The sequence below is a fragment of the Haemorhous mexicanus genome, chromosome 1 (assembly GCF_027477595.1).
Source record: "Haemorhous mexicanus isolate bHaeMex1 chromosome 1, bHaeMex1.pri, whole genome shotgun sequence".
In the NCBI taxonomy this organism is placed as follows: Eukaryota; Metazoa; Chordata; class Aves; order Passeriformes; family Fringillidae; genus Haemorhous; species Haemorhous mexicanus.
The window spans coordinates 64,775,806-64,799,422 of NC_082341.1; the positions used below are offsets into that span (position 1 = coordinate 64,775,806).

The window sequence follows — 23,617 nt, forward strand, 5'->3', positions numbered from 1 at the left end:
GCTGGTTCCTCAGCAATCACCAAGATCCTCTGAAGGAAAAGTGCTGTGCTGAAAACCTTCAGTCTGCTGCCAAGTCGTCACCTTTGTTAATGTGTGGACTGGTAAGTCGCTCCTGCTTTGTACACAAGACCAAAGCCTTGAACACACACACACAGATTTGGAAAAAAAAAAAAAATTTTGCTGTGTTTAAATGGAATGCCATCAGTGCTGAATTTATTCTAAGCAAACTAGTGGGGTAAAAAAATGTACATTCATCACCAAAATTTGAACTGTAAGTGACAATGGTTGTATTCTTCTCAACCTTCATCCTGAAAACATGCTCTCTGAGGCAAAACTATCAAGACCTTTCAGACAGTGTATTGAGGTGAAAAGCCCCACAGATGACACATGGAGTTTTCAAGGATGTGTCAGCCAGTTGGAAAATCCTACCTTCAGATGCTGAGTAATTGTAGCTAAGCTAGAAATATTTAACAGTAAACATTGCCTTCATGGGTGATGCTCAGAACCACAGCTGTGATTGTCTCTTGTAAGCACTGCAGGATGTGGGAGTGTGAGGAAACTTATGAGGAGCATGGATGTCTGCAAGTGCACAGCAGGATGCAGCCTTCCACCAGGTCCTTTGGAAACTCGGAGCAGGAGGCCCCGCTCTGCTGCAAGGACAAGCAGGGCTGAGGGAGCAAGTGAAGAGAAAGGGGGCTCTGAAGCAGCAGACTTTGCTTTGTGCAGCCTGCCACACATCCCACATCCACTTCCTGGGGTAGCCCCAGCTCCTGGTAGCTCCCAAGCCAGAGTCTCCACCAGACTTTGCAGGGGAGCAGATCTTTAGTAATCCTGTATCCCATCTATGGAGAGCAAACACCACCGCTGTCTGCATGCCACTGCAGCGGCTCCCAGGGCTAATCCAGAGACTGCCCCACACTCTTTAAAAGGATTTTAACGTCAATTATTCTTGAGAAAGTAAATAACAGTCCAGACTCTTGATTCAAGCTTTTTTACCTTCTTTTATCCTCAAAATTTCCATTAAGCATCTCTAATGTATTGAAATTCTTTCCATAAATTTTCTATGTTATCTTTTTAAAGGCAGTTGAAGATTACAACAAAATGAGATGATGTCTTTACACTGATTTTTTTTAATGTTGCACATATTGCATTTTATAACATCAGAAGAAAAAAAAAAACCCCAAAGTAAACCTTAAAGACAGAAAATAAATATAATTTTTATGAATATATGCAGAGGGTGCAAAAAACTGCATCTGTAAAACATTTAAATGCTGAATCCTATCACAAAAAAAAATTTACAAAAGCACTTATTTCTTTATACATGTCAGCTTTCTTCTTATAAACACAAAAATATTTTAACAAATCTTACAAAGATCAAACCCTTTTGCCCTTCACCAGAAGAAAAGTGGTGAAGAAAGTGTGTTACCCAGAGGAAAAGAAAAAACCCAAAAAACCAGATAAACAGAATGTAAAATCTGCGAGGGGCAGGACAGGGGTCTGTGGCCACTGCTGGTTCACACCACGCACGCAAACATACCCAGTGTCAGACTTGGACACTTCCATGTACACACATTTAAAACACAGGCTTTTTTCAGAAATAAGCAATGCTGGGGCAGTCACAAGAGCTCTCACACAGCGACCCTTGGTGCCTGTGATGCCAATACCAGCATATGGAACAGTTCTGCTTCTCTTCATCACTAGGGAAAAGTCAATGATCAGACCAGCTGAGCTCCAAATAGCTCATGTGAACTGAAGCTTCTGTGAAACTGGACCAGGCCAGCAGCAAGAGACTTGGAAAATGAACACATTTGCCCTGGGTTCTGGGGTGTTTTGGAAGTGGGCAGGTAGCTATGGAAAGGGCAATCTTGAGATAGGGCCCCTGATGAAGATCTGGGATGCACTCGAACAAGGTGAGACAGCCCAGCACAACACGTGCCATCGAGCTGGTGACACTCAAAGCCTCACCTGGCCAAGTCCCTTGTGCACCACATCCACCACATCCTGCATGGGCCCCAGGAAGCCAAAAAGCTCAGGCACCTTCTTGAAATTTAAGCAACTCACTGCACACACACTGCAGCATCGCACATTCAACCTGTCTGGGATCTCCTGGCACGTGACCACCAGAAGCTGCAGCTTCTCTCTGGACATCCAGAAGGCATAAGCAAATTACTGACATCCTTAATTTTCATCCAAGAAAATATAAGATTTTTTGGGAAGAAGGGAGAAGAATGAGGTTGTGTCCCCAAAAGAGCCGGTGGACCTTGTCAATCAGTATCGTCTTTTATAGCTCAGATTGTGATGATCAATAAAATTCATTGCTAGGAAATTTACCTTTCCCAACAATACATATTTGCTTGATTCAAAGAACTAACTTGAGGGATCATAAAAAACCTTTGATATAACTACAAAATAGTAGGAAAAATTTACTGTGGACTGCACCATATCATACAAATTTACTTAGCAGGTGCACCATGACCTTCTCTACGGGAAGCAGAAGAGAAAAGCCTTCCAGTAGGAATGCAATTAAAATAAATATCATATGATAAAGGCAATGATACTTCATCCTTAGTATTTTATAATTACTAATTATAAATTATATTTGCATTGCATAAATTATAATAATAAATTATAAAACCACATTGGTTATGAGAAACCTGTCATGACACAAAACAGACCTTTGGGCTTCATGTTCAGCAACATCATTCAGCTCTCACTTCATTACTTTGCTAACTAGAGTACAAATTAAAATGAGACTGAAGTTCTCCAGAGTCTTAGCAGTAAGTTAACCTTCCAGAAGACTGCAGAAGAACCAACTCTTGCTGTTCCAGGAAAGGTAAATTTTCACATCTTTATTTCAAGCCATGTAAATTATGATCTCATCCTACACACTCATGTGTGAGAGATGTCTGACAACTGTTTTATAACTAGCACACTGTTCAACTGCCTCAGCCTATTTATAAGATTATCTTCCTGGGTAAGTATACCCTATAAAGCCTCCAGAGGGTTTGAATCCTTAAATTATGAATCTATACAAGAGAAGTATTTTTGATTTATACAATAAAAATATGTCTATAGGATATAGGGGGTTTGGGTTTCTTTTCCCCCAGCACATTTCCAAAGAAGTCTGCTTAACAACAGAAGCATCTCTTCTGTGAAGCTCAAAAGCTGCATGACTCCCTTATCTATGAGTTCTAACAAAGCAGCCCTTATTTAGGTGTTACAAGAGAACTTCTTAACTCTCAATAAGTTTTTCTAAACAAGCCAAGTCTGGAATTTCTAACTTTGGTCAGGTAACTCAGCATCAAATATCTTTTTAAAACCTGGGAGAAAATGCCTGGAAGATTTTTATCCTCATACAAAGAAATCTACTAGATTTGCTCTATGACTCTTTGGCCTGAAATGTAGGAAGGAAAATAAGATCATAAAAGGAATTATGAGAAAGAATGACTGAGAGAAGGAGATTACAGTGCAAAACAGATTTCAAATTTTTAAAGCAGCAGGCACAACCACCCATTATGGCACCAAAAAATGGAGTGGCCAAACGTTGTGGAAATGCAGTAGTACCTGCCCACTTGTATTTATTTCCTCATGCAAATATGGAGGCAATATCCAGTTTCTCTTAGTTCATTCAAGTAAACTTTGTGCACATTTTAAACATATCTTTGGACTTCATGCTGTGTTACTGGACAGACAAGAAGACGTAGCATTTGGCATTATTAAAGCACTGAGAAACATTCATTATTGTTACCCCTTGTGCCCTTCTTTGGGGTCAGCAACCCCATGCACCAAAAATAAACCATCACTTACTGAAGGGCAGCACTGAGCACCCACTATAGCTCTGAAATAAATACTGCAGAGATGCACTTATGCTGTAGCATGACAAGTATTTTCTTTTTATTAAGACATGGATTTGGGAGCAAGTATCATCATGCTCATTTTAACACAAGGACATGGAATGCTGAATGGGATCTTCAGCTGTATTTGACACAGAACCAGTGACTGATGGGAAATGATGTGGTATGTGCCCATGGAGATTTGTGGCCAGATGCAGTACAAATCCAGATTTCCAGCACTGGTCTCTTAAGTTTAGGAACTGACCTTTAAACACCTAGAGCCCAATTTTCATAAGGTCTGAATGCTCCTGGTTCAGAAGGAATGGAGTACTTTCCACTTCTGCTCTCCAAGAGAGTCATCTGTGAATGCTCTCAATGTAACATTAAAGGCCCAAAACCCCCAAGGTGTCTCTCAGTGGTTAAAGGCCCAAGAACAAACTGGTGATGAATCCAGGGTGGGCAACTGCTCCTATGTGGTACCAGCACTGCCACAGCCCTGGGCTCTCCCCTGGCTGCTGCCCCCACACCAGCCACCTGCCACAAGGGCAAGAAGAGAGATGGGAAGAGCAGTGAAGCCTGGTAGCTGGTGATGTGCACCAACTACATCGCACAGAGGGAGCTCAGGAGAGTGGATTTACAGATACCTTGATTAAGAAGAGTCAGATGTAGTCAGAGTCTTGTCTTTTTTCATTCTCCCTAATTATTACTAGTATTATTTGTCATGCTTTCAATAAATCTTTTATAAAGTGACTTTAATGTTTCTTACAAAATTAAAAAACAAACCAAAGCAACACAAAATTAAAAGCCAACACCATAAAAAGATTCCTGCTAAAATGTTTCCCTGGAAACTCTGTGAGCATAGCCAGTTGGTGCAAAATAGCTGCCTTCTGGAAAACAAAGCATCAGGGCTTTCCTGCTCCTAGCACTCCAGCACAGGTAATGCTTGATTTGGCCAGGCCAGGGTCTACTTGATGCACATGCTCAAGTATTCCCATGCAATTTGAAACCCAGGATACATGGAGCACTGGACACGGCCTTTTTTAAAAAATCATTGTTCTAAGTCTTTCATTTTAAGCTCTGAAGATGTCTAGAGCATCTTTCTTGGTCCATTTGTTGCACCTATACAGCCAAAGGAAGTGGCACCTGTAGCTCTTGTTCTCCTTATCCAGTTTTTGCGTAAAGACCTCCAGCAAAAGCCTGGGCTACCAATCCAAATCTAGATTTCTTAGATGCCTGGACTGGCACTGAGACTGCCAGGCTGTGTTAACTCCTGCATGATTAATTTATACCAATTTTGTACGCCCACCAGGCACTTAAACTGGTGCAAGACAGCTGCCTTCAGCTGCCTTTCTTTAGCAGAGGGAGAACCTGGCAGTTTCATTAACACAACAGTATTAATGAAAAAAAGATCTTCCACCCTCATTCCAATAGGCATTTTAGCAAAAACAGGCCAGCAGAAGGAGGGAGAGGACAAGGAAAGAAACCAGACTAGCAAAGGATGCATCGGTCATGGGCAAGATCACAAAACATGAAAAACACTCAAATTTTGACATGCAAAGGATATTGGTACATTGCAATGCTGGTTATGGTTAAAGAGACTGTACAGCTCCTACATATTTGTCCTTGAGGCTTTGTTAAAGTAAGACTTGCAACTTCAAGTTCATAAATAAAATGGAAAATGACAGTAGTGCCATAAAAACATAGGTAGAAAAATAGTGCAAAGCCAAGGGCTGGACACTTTAATCTGTCACAAGTACCCCAAAGCACTACCATTAGTGCTCTTCAAGAAAACACATACAGAAAACATTCTTTATTTATTATAAATGGCAGTTGCCTGCATTGCACTCTGTATTTAGAATGTACTGTCTACCGTTCTGCTTCCCTTCAAAGCTGAGGATGAAGAATAAATACAGCCTTTCATACTGGCGAGCACTGCCTGCCCTCCAGCCACGACTGGTAGCAAAGTCAGACAGTATTTATAAAAGAAATCAATTAAAAAGTAAAACAGACAGTATCATTTAAGGCCTCTGTCCTTGCTAGTCTGCTCAACAGACTACACTTTCTCAAAAGAAAAAAACCTGCCACTTTTGTTACAGTAACCAGAGAGCAAAGTTAAACAGAAAAAAAGGTCACATTTACAGCTGCCAAGAAGGCGAAGTTCCTGAGGCTCGGCCAAGCAGCACACACAGCCAGCACTCACAGCACCCACGCAACACTCCCGGCTGACCCGTGCTCCGAGAGGAGCAGCCGGGCGGAGCGCGAGTCCGACACCGCGCTCGGGCTGAGCATCTCTTCAAACCCTGCAGCCCTTGCGGAAAGGGGTTTGGAATTACAACCAGTTATACAGTGCAAACTTGACTCTGTTCCCACAGATATAGAATGCACAGACGGGAGTTCAGAACAAAAGCGCCACCGGCCCCGGTTGTGAGGAGCACCATCCATTAAGGAAATAAACTCCAGGGAGTAGAGTCTGATCTCAGCTACTCCTGACTGAAGAGCTGCAGTAATTCCAGCTCTTCAGTGAGCTTTCAGTGAACTTATACAGGTGTAACTGATAACAGGGTTTGAACTGGTTTGATGTTGAGGCACCAAATTAAAATGAAGCACTTATTAAATGACTGCCTTCCAGATTTAGAGTAACTAAAAAATATCAGTAACAGAGTTTGTTAACCTTGAGCAGGACGAAAGAAATACCCACCAATGGACGGAGGTCACATTTACACAGCATTTCTCAAGTATTCACTTCAGCAGGTCCATAAGGTTTTGAAGGAGGGCTTGGCTTAGCCTGGTTTCAGTAACTTTTTAACAGGGCTCTTGCTGCCAACCTACGTAAACTGTTGTAAAAAAATATACTGTCTGCCCGTATGTACTTGGTATATCTGCACCCATGCTGCCACTCTGCACACACCCAACCGGGATCCCAATGCTCTGCACAAAATGGAAACTGTATCACAGTCTTTTTTACAATATTCCCTTCACTGTGAGTTTTCTACACCCATGGTACTGACAAAAGGCATGCCCAATGGTAGGGAAATATGCATATTCCTAATATTTCATGGTAGATATGTCATGTTTGATATGAAAAAAAATGGCAGCTTTCTCAAGGTCCAGTCTCTCAAAAGAGAGCCCTATCTTAGAAAGAGTTTTGTCGGTTTTTTTACTTCTATAGTTGAGATCAATGGCAAAAATAAAATGGATTTAAATGCTGAAAGAAATGCCCTGGCAGCCAATTGACAAGAAACTATCAAACATATTTTCTTAATGGTTTGTTACATTTAACTGGACAGAAGCTATCAGACAGAAGAACCTAATCAGGCTTTTCCCTCTCCCTCTTTCACAAAAGACCCAAAACTTTCTGAGAAATCTGAATGGCACCAAGAACCAACAGCAAGCACGACAGTAGTGACTGAATCTGCAAAGACAGAGTAATGCAGCAGGATCAAGTCATGTGCAGCTGATGGAAAATGGGAATGTTCTATCAGTCTTGAATGGCAGATCATATTTAGGGTATGAAGGACTGAATGGTGTCCTGTTTTCCTCTTCTGGAAGCAAAAACCTACACCGTATGTACTGCGCAATAATCTGGACTTGTTACTTATAGAGTAGCCTGTGAAGAATAGGCACTTATCCCAAGAACTGGCAAAAAAAAAGGGGGCATTATTTGGTAGGTATGGCACCAAAACACAACCACTGTGCTTCCTCACATACGTATGCTGTACAGATGGAGACTCAGAGAGACACAGAGTTTTAGGTTGTCGGCAGGCTGGGTTTTTTCTTTTTGCTCCGGCAAGATTTGCAAATGCAACAGATGATGCATGGAGATGCCACAAGCAGCAAGGGGGAGGTCACCAACGCTATGATACCTAGTCCAACGAGGATCCCCACAACCTGAAAGACAGGGTGGTGAAAAGACATATTTAGATAGCACGGAAAATAAAATATGCATGTGCATGCATAAACATAGCATAGGTCACCAAAAAAAGATGAAAATATGAAAATAATCATCTTGGTTCTTCTCTGAAGGCTAAAATCTCTTTGCTTCATGCATGCATGAGAGCTCTGCCCAGCTGGCTAGGAACACACCTGTGTTCTGTTCCACATCACTGAAGCCCGTGAGTGGCCCAGCTTGTTTCTGCAAGGGCCTCTGTCGTAATGCCGTAAGAAAATATCATTCTGAAAAACAAAAGGAGAAGCTGTAAGAGCAGGTTACAGAACTGCAGGGAGAAGTTCAAGACCAGAGTGGAAACACAACCTTTCTGGCACTGCTTTGAAATTGCCAGCTGCCAGCAGACAAGTTCACCTGTCTTCCAAATAATCACCTAGAGTAACTTCTTGCAGTTTCAGAAATTAGCGTGTATTTGGCACCTGAGCTATCATACAGCATCTCTCCTCCTCCATTTTTGAAAAGTATAAGCACATGAGTTTCACCTAATTGCACAAGTACCTAGTCTATAATTTGGTGATGATAAAGGGAACTGGAAACAACAGGCATTTCTGAAAACTAGCAATGTGAGGGATCATCTTCCTGAAGTATTTTACCTTCTGTTCTCCTGCTGTACCTACTTCACAGTAATTCTCTTCTTAGACTTAACAGGAAAATATAAAATGTACAAAAATCCTGTTTAATTTCTCTTTTACCATTAATACTTACTAAACTACCCATTCTTTTCTTCAGAACGTGACTCATGCCCTGCATTACCCTCCCTAAACCACTGTGCTGTAACCTGATGCTGCTTCCCCTTTCATTTTTCAGCTCCACTCTCTGGTTTTGCAGGAACTACCTTCATCTATGCCTGGAGCTCCTGTAACCCCCACACATTCAGAGAAACTACATTTGAATCACACAACTACAGTTTCTTTCTCTCTTTGTCCCTTTGAACTGACAAAAACTCGATAAGGGCATGTCTGTGGAGTCTGCAAGAATGTGACACTCTTCTGGTTCAGCACAGTGTTAAGCAATCACCCTGTACTCCATGTACTCTGAGGCAAGCCCTAAGACTCACGTTGAAAAAGCACATTCATCCCCCCACAGAAAGGGGACATAACACTAAGAGAAACCTGTTTAGCGTGCTGAGTAAAGGATGAAGACTGAGGAAGTCTCATTGTTTGCTGGCTGCGGAGTACAAAAAGACAAGAAAAGCCACACAGCACACAACATTTTATTTCAAGTGCTGGTAAAGTCCTTTCCACGCTCCCACAGCTGTTACTGATGACTGTGCCAAAAGGGCAAGCTGCCATGTATACAAGTGCATTACTTCCAGGACTCTTCATGCTGCTAGGATACTCAAAGTCCACACAAGTTGAGACTGGTTTGCAACCTTTGAGAAGTAACTAGCAACATGCACTTCACAATCTGTGCTCATGATTGAACATTTTTATCCTCAAGCCTAAGAGCCAATCATTCTCTTCAGCAAGCACGGCACTAGAGATAGATTAGTAAAGGAGACCTAGTCCTCCCTAGCCACCATACCATGGAACAACCCCCTTCACCCAGTACCATGCATTTTTTAGACAGACTGCGTCCTTTCCTGTTGAAACAGGTGGAAGACATCTATCTCCCTCACTCTCAACCAAACTCTTTTTAGGAAGAGAGAATCCAAGCAAGGTATTGCTGGGACGAACCTCCAGAAAGCAAAGTGTTAGTCCCATCGCCCTCAAAGAACGAACATGGGACCCACAGACATGGCCACAACCCTTCATGGAAGAAATAAAAAACTATATTGATATAAATAAAAGGACTGGGTGAAAGAAGAGAAAGCAGCTGAGTCAGAAGCTGAATTGAGCCAAGAAATTCTCTAGGACAGCAACGAACTAACAAAGAGCTTGCACAGGGCCTCAGACTAACCCTTAACCCCATTATTCTTTATCCTGGTGTTTTATCTGCAGCACTTACATCCAAGTTCTGTAGACAATACCAGCAAAACGTGTGCTTGCAGTTCTTGCACATCATCTGAGCACAGCCCTCGTTTCGCTCAATATAAATTCGACAAACTGGGCACTGCTTAATTGATGCATCTGTCTCTGCTCCAATAAGGAATCTAGAAGAGTAAGGAAACATTAAAGTGAGATGTGAACATAACTGTTGGTATGCAGGTCCACTGCTTGATTTGTATTGTGCTTATTTTGCAGAGCATCTAATGTAGTTGTCCTAAGTGTCCTCAGTGTGTGAAGCTTCTTATATTCAGCACAATACATTGAAACCTACTCACTACTAGGCGTAAGACTATTAATGTCACATAAAAAACCAACACTATATAAAACCAACACTCACTACACCCACAATTAATCACCTATAGCATTAAAACTCAGCACTTTGTTAGAGAGACCTTACACAATTCATTTAACAGGACTGGATTATGCAACTCCTAATCCTTGTCTGAATCCTCCTTGTCTGAATAAAATAGGCTTAAACTCCACCACAGCCAGAGATCACACCTAGAGAAGAAAAATCACAGCAAGAACTTTTTGGCAACTCCTCTTCCATGGAGTGTCTAGCAAGCAGAATGATCTAGGTTTTAAGTTTTTCATTTATTGAAAAAAGATGATAGAAAACTTTGAAAACATGTCTCAACATAACCTGATTCTGAAAACAAAAACGGACAACCAAAGAATGACAATTTAAACACAAAAGCCTCTCTTCTTTAGATTAATGACTTTTACAACCTCATCTGCAGGTTGTTTGCAGTTAAGGAAAATGAGCATAAATAAGGCTTTTCACTCCAAGTGAAATTTACACTGTGCAGGAGTTAAGGTTTTTCTATTCAGAGATTCTGTAAATATTAAGCAGGGGTGATTTCTTAATCATAGTATAAGCAAAATTTGGATCCTGCAATATTGGTATATTGGATTTTTTGTACAGGCACAGGTCATAATTCTAGCATATCAACAAAGCCTTTAGGCAGATTTAAAGTCCTGGAGGGCTTCACCTTTTAGAAGTGTCAGTTGCAACTCAAATTTGACAAGTACACAGATAATATTAAGTATTAAAAAATAAAATTTAGCATTTAAAGTAATATTTAGACTGGAATTGTATTTAGGAAACACCAGGAGAGATGGAGAGTCTCCGAGCTGAAGCTGTGGACCTAGAAGGAAGCTGCTCCATGAACCGAATGTGAGGCCCTGTGATGAAAAGAACCAAAACATGGCATGACTGTCATGGATTCCCATCTTACCCCTGCTCGGTTGGCACTGGAGTAGTTTGGTTTTCCTGGCACAGGTGCTGCCCATGCCACGGCTCCTTGCAGGAGGAGCAGAAGGTCAGGTGGCAGGTGGGGCACTCCGCTGACACCGGCGCTTCCGACTCGCTCGGTGCAATGTGGCACACCGTTTGGCAGTCGGCTGTGGGGCACCACGTTCTCTGGGGGTCCAAGTGGACTTCTGAAACGCAACAGAGAGAGAAATAAAACCTTTATGCAGTCCCCTTCTTGTTCCAGTGACGTGTGTCTAGGTATACAGCACCCAATTCTGCACAAGGGTGTGGAAGCCATAGTGCTTCACACCCACGCCCGCGGGCATTTGGGCCCGCTCTTCTTTAGGCAGGTCTGCATTTGTCCTCTGCTAAGCAGTTGCACTGAAAGCATTGCAACAATAGAAATACACTACACAGAATGTGTTCCTTGCCTTTTATAGCATGGTTCAAAATAGGAACCTAGCTGCTGCTTGCTGAGAAGCGTGTGTCTTTTGTAGCACTAGGCCACTCCATGTCTTTGACATCTGCAAGCCATGCAGTAACTTCCATGTAAACAGCAGAAGGACTTTAATTACATTAATGTCAAGTAACTTTCCATGCCTTATTTACTCTCCTCTATCTACAAACTGCAGTTAACATTCAGTGTACCATATAATTATTATTTGTCTGGTATCAGGAGTCAAGATTCAGGGTGTAGACACTGAGTTACAGTCATCACCACATGCCATGGAATGATAAATGTTGATCCTCTCTCTCACTTCCCAATCTTTATTCAAGGAATTTGCAACAAAAACCCAGCTGGGACACATTCACTGTTGGTCATTTGCTACTCAATTCCATGAGACGCAGATGAACACTCACACCCTGCAGAGCCTCCCCAGAAAAGGGCTGTCATGCCTGCAGGAGCTACCTTGCCCCTCCTCCTTCCCTGGGAGCTCTCTGGTACCACCACTGAAAATAAATAGATAGAGGGGATGTCTCTGAAGTCAATGGAAATCCTGACTGTGAGATGGCAAAAGGCATTACAAGGTACCTCTAGCAGATAAAATTAGTTGTCCCATTTGAAACAAAAAAGCTGCACAAGGACCTCATATATATGTTCTCTGGAAAATTTTGCTGAAAGCACATATGGATGTTCATCTTCTCTGCTGGCTGCAGGACACACAGCTACACAGTGCTCTGACCTCAGGTAATTTCTGAATCTGTGTCAGAGAGCTCCAACAGTTGTAGAGAATTTCTATTTCCGTGCAAAGGCTGTCACCTATAATTTAGGCAGTGACAGCAAAACACCTGTACTATCTACTTTCAGCCATTTCATGGATCTAGTTGCATTCTTTTCTCTTACTGTCTTGCACACACTTTCTTTGCCTCCCAAAACAAACATTTTGCTTTCTACTGAATGAAAGCAAAAACAAATTAGTTCTCAGCTTCATTAGTAGGGAGAAGAGAGCCACAGCAAATCAAGTAACTTTTCATATTTTACATACTTTTAAAAGGTAATGTCCTGGCTGAGAAATTTTTATTTTTGGTGTCTCTTAAAAGAAACCCTGAATTGGGAAAGACTATGGCCTAGTACTTGCTATTGCATTTAATCCTTCACGCAATAGGTTCTGCATGTTTTCTGTTGAAATTTCAGCTTCAGAAACCTAAATTCCTCTATCCTGTGTTTGGGTGAAAGACAGAATGTCTGCTTTTGACATCATTGGGAGGAGGAGAGTTGGGTTGTAAACCTGTTTTTTACAAATTTATTGCAGCAAGATGTAATGCAAGAGATGAAAGTCCCTCCTCTCCCACTTCCTCCATCTTACAAAGAACCTACAGATGGTGTTTTGCAATCCACACTGTCTCATACTGTTTGGTTTGCCATGGAGCACAAGTGAAACCAGAAAAAACTAAAAAGGCACAGCCAAAAAAGGGAAAGAGGCTATCATCCTGCTCTGGCACATTGCTCCATTTCTTGGTTAGGGCCATTTGTCTCCCAAGTTTTTCCCCGGCTACCCTGCAGCCAGTTCAGCCACAGCTCCCTCAACTCTCAGGAGGAAAGCCTTCCCAAACAGTGCCAGTTTTGGGCAGGGATCTGGCCAGTTTTCATAAAACATGCAAGCAAGCAGGTGAGATGTAGGTGGCAGACAGGGGGAATGCAGCACCCTGGAGAAAATTATTTCTAGCTCAGAAGAGGTACTCACTGAAAGGGTAAGACTATGACTGTGTTTCACAGAAATCTCCATTTAAAACAGACTCCTTTTGAGTCAGGCATAAACTGGAGATTCTCTACATCTACCACTCAGCCTACTGGCAAACATAATGCATATGCCCTAACCACTTACCATTCCTCTATTTCTTTACTTCTGTTGACTACATCAATGCCATCCTAAATAGACATAGAGCAATTCCTGTTTTTCTAATAAATATGCTTCACAGAAACTCTGTGAGAAGTTACAGACATGCAAAAAAATCTTGTTTTTAAGAACGCATTTGCATTCTAAGAACACAAAACCCACAAGAAAACAGCCTACCATCAGTGCATCTATTATTAAATTTAACAATTGTCTATAGATACACCATTCTATACCAATTCCTTCTCACTATGTTTCCACACAATATTATTGGCCCATTAAAAAAAGAAAGCAATGAAAATGAGAAGTAAGAACATTCTATTAACATAGCTAGCACAGACTGGGGATGAGGAAAATAGCTGTTGGATGTGTAAGTCCTTCTTGGAGTGTTCGAAATTTTCCTCAAAATGATTCTCACAATGGAAAATGTCTGGAAGGGCTCTACCAATCACTTGAAGATCAGGAAGGAGTCTCTGGACAGATTCTGGGAGAGAATTCACCCCCAGCAGATGCCACCAGTGAGGTCTATTGCTAGTTTCAGAAAAAGAGTGTCAGACCAGGGCAGGCAGGCTTTGCCAGGTAAGGCTCAGATCTGAGACTGGTGCAGAAGCTAATAAACCAAGTCCCACTGATGAGTGCAGAGAGGTCAGCCTTGGGGACAGCATTAAATCCAGGATAGGCAAAAGGTCTTGGCTAAGGCTGGGATTAGTGCTGGGTGTCCAGGTCAGAGCTTTAGCTAGCAGGAATCGTTGTTCCCAGACATCAGTAAGCTGGATTTATTGCTGGGGCCAAAAGGCAAGGCAAAAGGGCTATGCCTAAGTCTGCTGCTTGGACACCAGTTTTATCATAAAGGAGTCAGGACAGATCTTAAAATCATAATGAAGAGGGATAGCAGAGGTGGAAGAGGATTTGTCAGACTTAGGCAATAAAGAAAAGGAAAGGAGGATTTAAAAAACAGACAAGTTTCAGGCTTCTCTGTGTGGGAGGCAGTAAAAAAAAAAAAGTAACAGTGAGCTGGACAAAAGATCATGAGTTCAGCTTTGGCTAGTTACAGGGGAAGAGATACCAGGAATCCAATAGTTTCAGAGTCTTCAGTTAAAAAAGGTATTACATAAAACAGATAAATGTATTGCAAGAAAGTCCCTTTTTCCCCTTCAATATGGTGATTTAACAAACTCTGATTTCCATGGTCTAGGACTGTAGACAAGCCATTGATTAGATTATGAGCTGGAGAGACTTTGTAAGAAATTAAGAATAAACAAGAAGGTGGTAAAACAGGAGAAAGACATAAAAAATAAAACCAAGGTTTGGTGGGGTTTTTTCTTTTTTTTTTTTTTTTTTTGATCTGTGATCTGAGTGCCTGAATATCATATCTACAATCTGCATTGCCCACAAACTCTGGGGCATATTTTAGTGTTTTGCAGCTTTTCTATTTTGTGGTCATTCACAAGGATTCATGTCAGATGAGATTCAGTAAAAACCTATATACTCTTCTACCTGACCAACTTTCCAAGTGCATTACTTGCCTAATTTTTATAGACCTCTGCATTGTCTGACACAATCCACTGCATCTAAGCAGGCATGCAGAGCAAGAATATGAATACAGTCTTTCAAGGAAAGTTTGAGAACAGGCAGAGTGGGGTAGTGTCTCAGACACACCGCTCTGTACGCTACCACACACTGAAAAACAGTGCACCTTTTCTTTGAAAAACACTGCACCTTCCAGCTGAAACTTTGAAGCTGGTGACAGTCTTTAAAACCAGGAAGGGGATCTCATCTTTCTGACTAGCAAGTTTCTTCTTCAGCTTTGTCAAGGAACCACCTCTTGATGCAGAAGAGTGACCTCTGGGCACAGGAAATCTTGGCCTCAGTGAGACCTTCAGTTTTTAACCTCTTTAAAAAGTATGCCTTCCTCAGGAATGAGGGGACTACTATTCCTTGGGAAGAAAAACTCTCCTAGATGAACACACATGAGGCTTCTATGTAAACAAAGCTATTTTGCAGGGATGCTTGCAAAAATTCACATTGCATTTCAGAGTATGTGTCCCCCAGAAGCTCTGAAGATCCCTACGGATGTGTAAAAGGTCTGTGTGCCCTGGACAGAAGCATCCTCTAGCACCTTGACAAGTTCTACCAGTACAACCACCTCAAGGACCCAAGATGAACATGCCATCAGAAGAACAATGGAGTCCCAGGCACACAGTCTGAGAGTGTTGCCCACAAGCTTGAGCAGAAATCTGACAATTCATTAAGATGCTGCTTTTTTGATTCTGCAAAACAGGATTTTGAATTTGTCTGTGGAGCACAGTCAGACCTAGTGAGTGCTCCTGAACCATTTCAAAGCAAAGACATCTTCTGTGTCTCTTCCTTAACTCACTCCACAGGCTCTGTCTCTGCCATATATAACCGTGCTGCCTCCACTGACAAAAGAGAAGGTAATAGAGACAAAAAGCTTCACACCTCGTTCAAACTTCAACCTCTTGTATAACTCAAACTGGTCAACAGGAACCAAACAGGCAATCTGAAATGAGAAATACACAAAAGAAGCATTAGAAATACAAACTTTAAAAAGTGAGTAAGTGTTGTAATAGGACACGAAATGAACGATACACACAAGCTGAAACATCTAAAGTAAAAAGAGCACAGTTTATTTTTGAATTCCAATATTTATAGACTTTCAAAAGTGACTATGGATTGGAGGATGAAATTGCCACTTCTGCAGCCACACTGGTCAAACTAACAGTTCATCAAATTTTTCTTCTTCCAGAAAGGAATGCAAAACAATCATTATTTACATGAAAAGTGTGTGAGAAACTCTATTACAAAAATCAGGAAGCTTAGAAGAAAGCTTAGAACTTAGAAGAACAGGGCGACAAATAAATGCTATGTTGTACACACCTGCTTTCCTGAGCTGGGTCTCAAATTCATCTTTTTGTTCCTGCTTGCTTTCAGCACCACATTCTTCCACACCCTGACTTCTTCTCCAAAACTTAAAAAAGTAGTTCTTAACCTCCCCTATTTCAGCCACACAACCCAGTAGTTCAGCCCATGTCTTTCTTTCCATGAACACGAAAACCTTCTCTAAGGATTCCGTATTTACTTCGGGCTTCCTAGTTTTATTTCATGTTGGTTTAGTGTAACAAAGGGTGATGTGTTGCCAGCCCTGGAGACTGCAGCAGGGTGTTCATGCACAAGAATACAGCTCAAATGAATGGTTCTTCATTCACATCTCCCAGTGTTAATGGCAGGGGCCATTTAGCTCTCAGGAACTGAAAGGCAGTCTGGTTTCCATTTTTTGTTAATTTCATGGGGTTTGGGCCAAGACAACTAATGCCATTGCTGTTGGAATTTGCCTTAGACACGGAGAAGCCTATTGGGAACCCGACTGAAGTTAACAAATGTAGCTGGCATAGACAAACAGGCTTTGCTGATATATTTTACACATTACCCTAATTAAACTAGCAGCCTAAAAGGCTAAATGCTCTAATCTCCAATTAACAGTCTACGTAAGAAGACCAAGTGCCCTATTTAAAACTAATAAGCAAACCTGCATACAGGATATGGAGGAGTTTAAAAGGAACTTCACAGCACTTCAGGAGTCACATGTTTGTCAGATTTAGAATGTGGGACCATTCTCTTTATCTGATCAGTTTGTAACATTGTACCAGCACTAGAAATATTTTTCTCTTTTACTGAAAATAAACCTAGACTAATATAAGACCTGGGACCTGATCATTTGAAGCACTTGTGAGACAGGGTAGAACTGACAGCTTCAAAAAGACAGGCTTTCAAATCTCACATCCAGTGTCCAACCACAGTCCTTCATATTATTGTAAAGGGCAAAATTTGCCCTCAGTGAAGTGGACACTGGCCCTTGCTGTCCTCCTCAGTTGTAGGGTATAGCACCCATGAGAAAAAATACAATGACAAAATCCAGTATATATTCAATATCATGCTATGAATACATTTTTTTCACAGATGGAAAAAAAATTGCATATAAAATACAAAATTGCTTTACTAATATCTCAAATCATTTGGACTTGATTGTACACAACTGTATTTTGTGGCAGATACGTGGCTCATTTATTTAACTGAAGCCAGAGGAATACAAAAATGAATCCAAATTATGTCAAGATTTAATGATTTAAAGATTCATATGGCTGTAATTAATTAATATTTCAGATTATTATGACTGTAAAACACAGAGATTTTTCTGGGAAACTCTTCACCTGTTCATCAAAAGTCAGCTGAAACACTCTTGGAAAACACAAAAAAAAAAAAAAATCAAATGGGTAAAAAGAGTGAAGTTTAGCAATTTCAGCAATGACACATCATTTCAGTTTTGCCCACTCCTCCCCAGGGCAGCTTCACATATAAATAGTTTGGAAAATGAAAAGAGTCATCTGCATTTCTCTAGCTGGGTGAGCATTGGCAACTACTTTACATTTTCCTTCATTACAACTAAATTAAAACAGTGAGTCTCAATGCTGTAAGAGCCACTTGAGTGAATTGTTTAGTTGGCTGGGGTCCTTCTGTACTTGCTTTTACTTCTAACAAACAGTTTTTTTCAAGAGCAGTTCTATTGAGCCCAGAATTTCCCATGTATTAAAAATCAGCCTTTTTTATTACAGTGGGAGCAGAGTTATGCATCTTAACACAGATTTCAATAGGAAGCAGAGGCAGTGCTGAAAGCTTCCCATTCTCCTGGGGAAAACTTGAGCTTACCATGCCAGCTTTCCCCACTGGCTTCACTCAGCTCCACTTTTTTTCTTAAGTATCCTCTTCACAGCTCAGCTTCGCCCTCCCTGTGTGCAGCTCTGGGTGTTGAACACATGCAGCAAATCACCTGTGCCACTGACCCCCAGAGGCTTGGAAGGACAAGGTCTTGATGGCACCCACCCACAGGTCAGCATGAGAGGTGCTGAAGCAAAGCACCTCAGAGATTTAGTATCTTTAGGCATGAGGAAAACAATGCACAAATTCCTGCTGCCTGAATTCAGTGCCATGTGAAAGCTGTATGTGCAAACTTAATTGAAAAAAACTCAAACAAACATGGATATCAGGTCCCTATAAAAAAAAACAGCAAATCCTTTCCTCAGGGAACTTTTAATCTTATTTATACCTAATCAAGAAGGACAGTAGTAAGTACAATAAGGGGATTAGGTGTTTATCTCCTCCTACTTGGCATCAGTCTAAATGTTCATTTCCAGACAACTTCTCAAGCCCCACCTGGGTGTCTGTCCATCCCAAACACCTCCTCTCCTGCACAATCATTCATGTCTCTGGGCTGGTCAGGGCATGGAAATCTGGGGAGGCAGCAAACCAGCAACCCAGCAGATGGCAAAGAGCCAAAAGAGGAAGACCATGAGCATACCAGAAAACAGACTTTTCTTAGTCTATGCTACGAAATTATTCCATGTAGGAAGAAATTCTAGAGGACAGTTTGGTGAACTTGTCTTTCTTTTTTTTTTTTTAATACTGGGGGTTAATAAAAAAAAAATACAGGCAAGAACACTCCTCTCTTGAAAATATCTTGACTTGAGACATATCAGGCTGTTAGGAGTCAAAGTAAGTTTTCTTATTTCCCATACCCTGTAAGCAATATCTGCAGTTCAAATCCTCTTGCTACACAGCACAAGAACACACAAGAGCTATTGCTAAGAACAGCAGCATTCACCTGAAGTAAAAATATTGATGGACAAAAGCAAAATCCTGAAGGCTTACTACCACAAAGGGCTCCAGCTGGATCCTTGTCAAGCACCCAAAAAGATCATGTCATGAAATGTGTCACAATAACCAGGGTCCCTGCTACTACATGAGACAAAAGAGCAAAGAAAGGAAATTAAAATGGTTCACAATAATTTGGTTCAGTGTACATAGCAGCAAACTTTTCCAGGCAGTGCAGTAACCAGGACCCAAGGAAGAACAACTCCCCTGTTTTTAAATACTGGCTACCACAGTGGAAAGGGAAAATCACTACTCCACCTATTCTCAGACTTTCAAGGGACATGCAAGGAGGCAATCAAGCAAATTGAATAGATCTTATTTCCTTTCACACCCATATGAATCAAACTTTGATAATGCCAAGGGAGGGAAGTTCAGCAGGAGAAAAGTTTCTCCCTTTCTCACTTTACCAGACAGGCAGCAAGGGCAGATCCTACAGTGGCAGAAAAATTTGCAAAGGGTGGCAGTGCCCACCTCTGCCAAAGCCCCACTCACAGAGGCACTGTCTTCTTTTGCAAGCAGTGTAAAATGGTTCCAACAGGGGCTCTGGTTTGCTTTTGAAAGGGGTATGGGAGCTCAGTCTCTATGCTGTTAGCAATTACACCCACAACTTTGTCAAGCTACCATGCTCACTAGAGTCATAATAAAATACTAAATTATTCATGTTCTCCGTTAAAGAGCACTTCTCTTATTTAGTGACAAATAAAAACAAAATTAAGGCTCTCTCACTTGCTCCCCTAGGTTTTACTTAAAAAACAAGTAAGTAAGAACAAAAATTTTTATTTTGACCCTGAAAAAGATAGGTCAGCCTGCAGCATTTTCTCACATTCCTTCTCATTTTACCATTTCAATCTCTTCTGCAGCAAAACATAAACCAATTTTGAAATAAAAAATAAAACTGATATTTTAGACCAAGTCCCAGTGGGATTTTGTGTTTGGCTAGGTATGGAATATAAGGCAATTAAGAACTCTAAGATCTGGGTTACTGTCCTATTTCAGCATCACTTTACAGAGTGCTGACAACCCTCTGTCACGTTGGCACTGGTGTGGATCACAGATTTACACAGACAGAGGGACAATGAGCAGAACCTGCGCTGCGTGCAAAGGGGTAATTCTGGACAAACTTAAGAACCCAAATCAGTGCCTCCTTTACTGATTGCTGCACAGTTTTAATCCAAATCAGATTATGCATACATGGATCACTGCATTGATGTTATAAACCCCAGAACAATACAGGAATCACAAAGAAGCAAAGCACAATGCCCTAGATATTATCCAAGTGAGTATTACAGTAGAAATCCCTGTATGCAGTGGAGATTTACCCTGATCCATAGCTTACACAGGTGACTGGATTCACACCAAGCAAAATAATTTCAAACCATGATAAATTACCCCTTATTTATATTAGGGATATTAACTGGTACAATTAAATCAATGGAGCAAGTTCCCAAGAGAGACAGGAATATTCTAGACAGAAGTCTGCGTGTTTAAAGAGAACTGTATTAACATAAGATGTTCCTTATACCTTCTGCTTCCAGGAAGGAATCCAAGTAATCTTTGTTTATTGTGCCACTGGAGTTTGAAAGGGCAAACATTTTGTTTAACAAGACTGTTTTTGAACTTCCCCTGTTTTGTGTAACCAGCTATTTGAAAGACAGTCTGTAGCCAAAACCATTGCCTTACCACCACCACCCCTCAATTATTTCTGCTACAAGACAGCTACACTGCAAGCAGCTGCTATCTAGATGTAACAGGTCAAGGTGTGACCTAGGATTGCACTTGATTTCAAGCAAGTGAAACAGTTCCTTCTGTTTAAATGCACTATTTGTCAAAAAAAAAAAAAAAAAAAACTACTGGGAAATAAACCAGTTTCAAATAGATTTTGTTGAAGGAAAAAGAAACCCAAGCCAGAGCTGTTTCAGAAAACATATTTCAAAGTACAGAAAAGTACAATTTTCTCGTTCAAATGACTTTTCACTTTATGCATTTCAAGAACAAAAAAACTGGAACTTTTTTTTCTGAGGTCCAGAGGGACCTCAGAAAGTAAAGACTTAATTCCCAACATCTCCTATACTCTATGAATAAGCAGTTTATCCCCCAAGCACTGATTAAATATTCAACTGTTTTAGAGAAACACATTCCTGCTATTCACACTTGCTCATTTCTTCATGAGACATACAAGAAAAAAATTCTATTCTATGTTTAAATTGTTAACCAGAGTTTTTCCTTCCTTCCATCCCCCAAAAGCAACTGAAGAAGAACAAAAATCAGAAGCAAGGCAAGAGCTTTGAAAAGGCTCTAGTAATTTAGCACCAAACTAGACAAACTTCAGAATTTTACTGAGAAAATAAAGAGGACTTAATTATGATTTGTCTAAATGAAGACAGGTCACTGGAAAGCACTGAAGGAATGTTACGCAGCTTGAGTAAGGACCTTGAGAGGGAGAAGAAGATGGACTTCCAAAGCTATTCTGTGTTCATAGCTATACTGTGTTATATATGCTTATAAGCTCTGTTATTAATTGTTCAGTTTCCTCATTGAAGAAAGCTCAATCCAAAATGCACTGAAGCCAATGAAGAAGCTTTCCTTCACTTCAAATTATCCCCAAATTCACCTTTACCTCCCTTTTGCAGGCTTTGGCAAAAGGCATTTAAAAAAGCAAACAAAACAACTGCTTTAGCTAACATAGTGAGATGCATTTAGCCCGAAGTATAGGACCTGATTTAGCAACACATCCATGACAAAGACAGTTTGAACTGTTATTTTTTTCTCAAAATTGTAACAGTTCCTGATGAACAGCAGTCACAGCATAGTCTGAAACTAACATGACATGAAAAATACACCTTTTCAAAACGCTGATGCTATCTCAGACAAGAAAAAAAAAAAACTTTTTATTTCTATTTGTCCCCACAGTACAGGCAACGTGTCATGCCTCACACCATGGTTCTGGTGAGGAACCTTGTCCTGCCAGAAGCCAGAAGAAAAAAAATCCCGACCCCCCCGGAGGTGAGAAGCCTCCTACTTTTACACTAGGAGTTTGAGAGTGTAAGGAATAAACTGTAACTCTAAACAGAACTTCCATGCCAAACAATAGCCCTAGTTAAACACATTCTGTATCATCTGATAAGGTTCTGCTTTTTTAAGAAATAGCTTTAAAAGGCCACATTTTCACAAAGAACAGCCTTTATTTATAGAGGGAAAAAAAAGGAATAGAGAGTGTTCATACATAAATCTGTAGTTTCCACACTGTTCTTTTAGATTGTGAATGGAGACAGTTTATTCTTTATGTCCTTACTGTTTTTCTGGGTGTTTTTTTTTCCTTAAAGAAATAGGTATTTGGTAAAATACGTAAGCAGTAATTTTGACGAGGCTTTCCCCAACCAGGTTGGGGATTTGTTAGCTATTCAAGCAGAAGGCTTGTGTTTCAAGCACATTGCCAAAAGGGAGTGTCAGAACATTCAGTCATCCACGGGACACTAATGCACATTCAGGCTGTTTAGTTATTTTGCTGCCAGCCCAAAAAACACCCAAGGATTAGGCCAGTGGTCCATTATGAAATGCCCCTGGAGTCTCCTTAACTAGGAGGAAATACATCTTTCTTAATTCCTATAGCATTATAACCGTGGTTGAACAGAGCAGAACTCTTCCTGTCATTCAGTAATTTTCCTTTAAAAATACATTTTCAATAAAGGCTAGATGCCTCCAATCTGGTGCAATGGGTGGAAGGACATTGCTACACCCTCTCTATATCTTTGCAGAAAGAGGAGAAAGGGAAACAGCTAGCTGCTTTTCACAATAGCTGGATTCAGCCGAAAAAAAGGCTCCACCATATATGCCTGTACGCCGTAACAAACAGAGCTGAAAGTCCCATGACCTGATTCAACTAAGCACAACATTTCTAATGTATGTTGGAGAGCAGATCCAGAATTTTTTCTGGAGAAAAAGCAATTTTTGGTATTGGTACTCACACAGTCACTGATGGCATTTGAATAGGATTATATACTTCTGCCATAGTTACAGCATCTGTGTGCACAGAGCTCAAGAGAATCCAGAAGACAAACTTCTCCATTTCAAGGATGGAGATCTAATTCTCCTTGATTTTATTCCTCAAATACTGAGAGAATGCACAAATCTAATCAAAATCCCTTAGCCATCTTATTTTTCTGGGCTGGGGTTTGGTTTTTTTTCTGTCCTACTTGTATTCTCAGGCCCAGCAGGGACATTCCTGCCTCACAAAGCAGGCAAGCAAGCATCCCTTGGGTGTATCCCAAGAGACACCTTCCATATCTCTTAAGACCTACTTCTACCTGGTGTTGTGCAGATACCTTTCTCTCCATATAATTATAGAGCCCTGCATGATTAGACTGGACTGCAAATTGGTTGTTGCAGCCCAAGATCAACATACACAAGGAAATTCTGGCCTCACACACCATCAATCTGAGTTCTTGCTCTTAAGAAAGATGCAAGAATTCCAGTGTTTGCAGTCAAATCAAATCTGACTGAACTGACAGTCTAATGGAGGCTCAGCAATTCTG

General features: G+C 40.9%; 1 protein-coding gene across 4 annotated transcripts in view; it reads right to left on the reverse strand.

The window, feature by feature from the left end:
- Window positions 1–981: 981 nt before the first annotated feature.
- The window catches only part of RNF144B (ring finger protein 144B), a 76,786-nt gene continuing 54,150 nt past the window's right edge, over window positions 982–23,617 (reverse strand). For all 4 annotated transcript variants that reach the window (XM_059851591.1, XM_059851581.1, XM_059851562.1 and 1 more), the window contains 5 exons: window positions 15,819–15,879; window positions 11,006–11,210; window positions 9,727–9,871; window positions 7,917–8,006; window positions 982–7,721 (listed from right to left, as the gene is read on the reverse strand). In XM_059851591.1, the coding sequence (XP_059707574.1) occupies window positions 7,581–7,721; window positions 7,917–8,006; window positions 9,727–9,871; window positions 11,006–11,210; window positions 15,819–15,879 (642 nt within the window). In that variant the 3' untranslated portion in view covers window positions 982–7,580. The remainder of the gene's footprint in view (window positions 7,722–7,916; window positions 8,007–9,726; window positions 9,872–11,005; window positions 11,211–15,818; window positions 15,880–23,617) is intronic.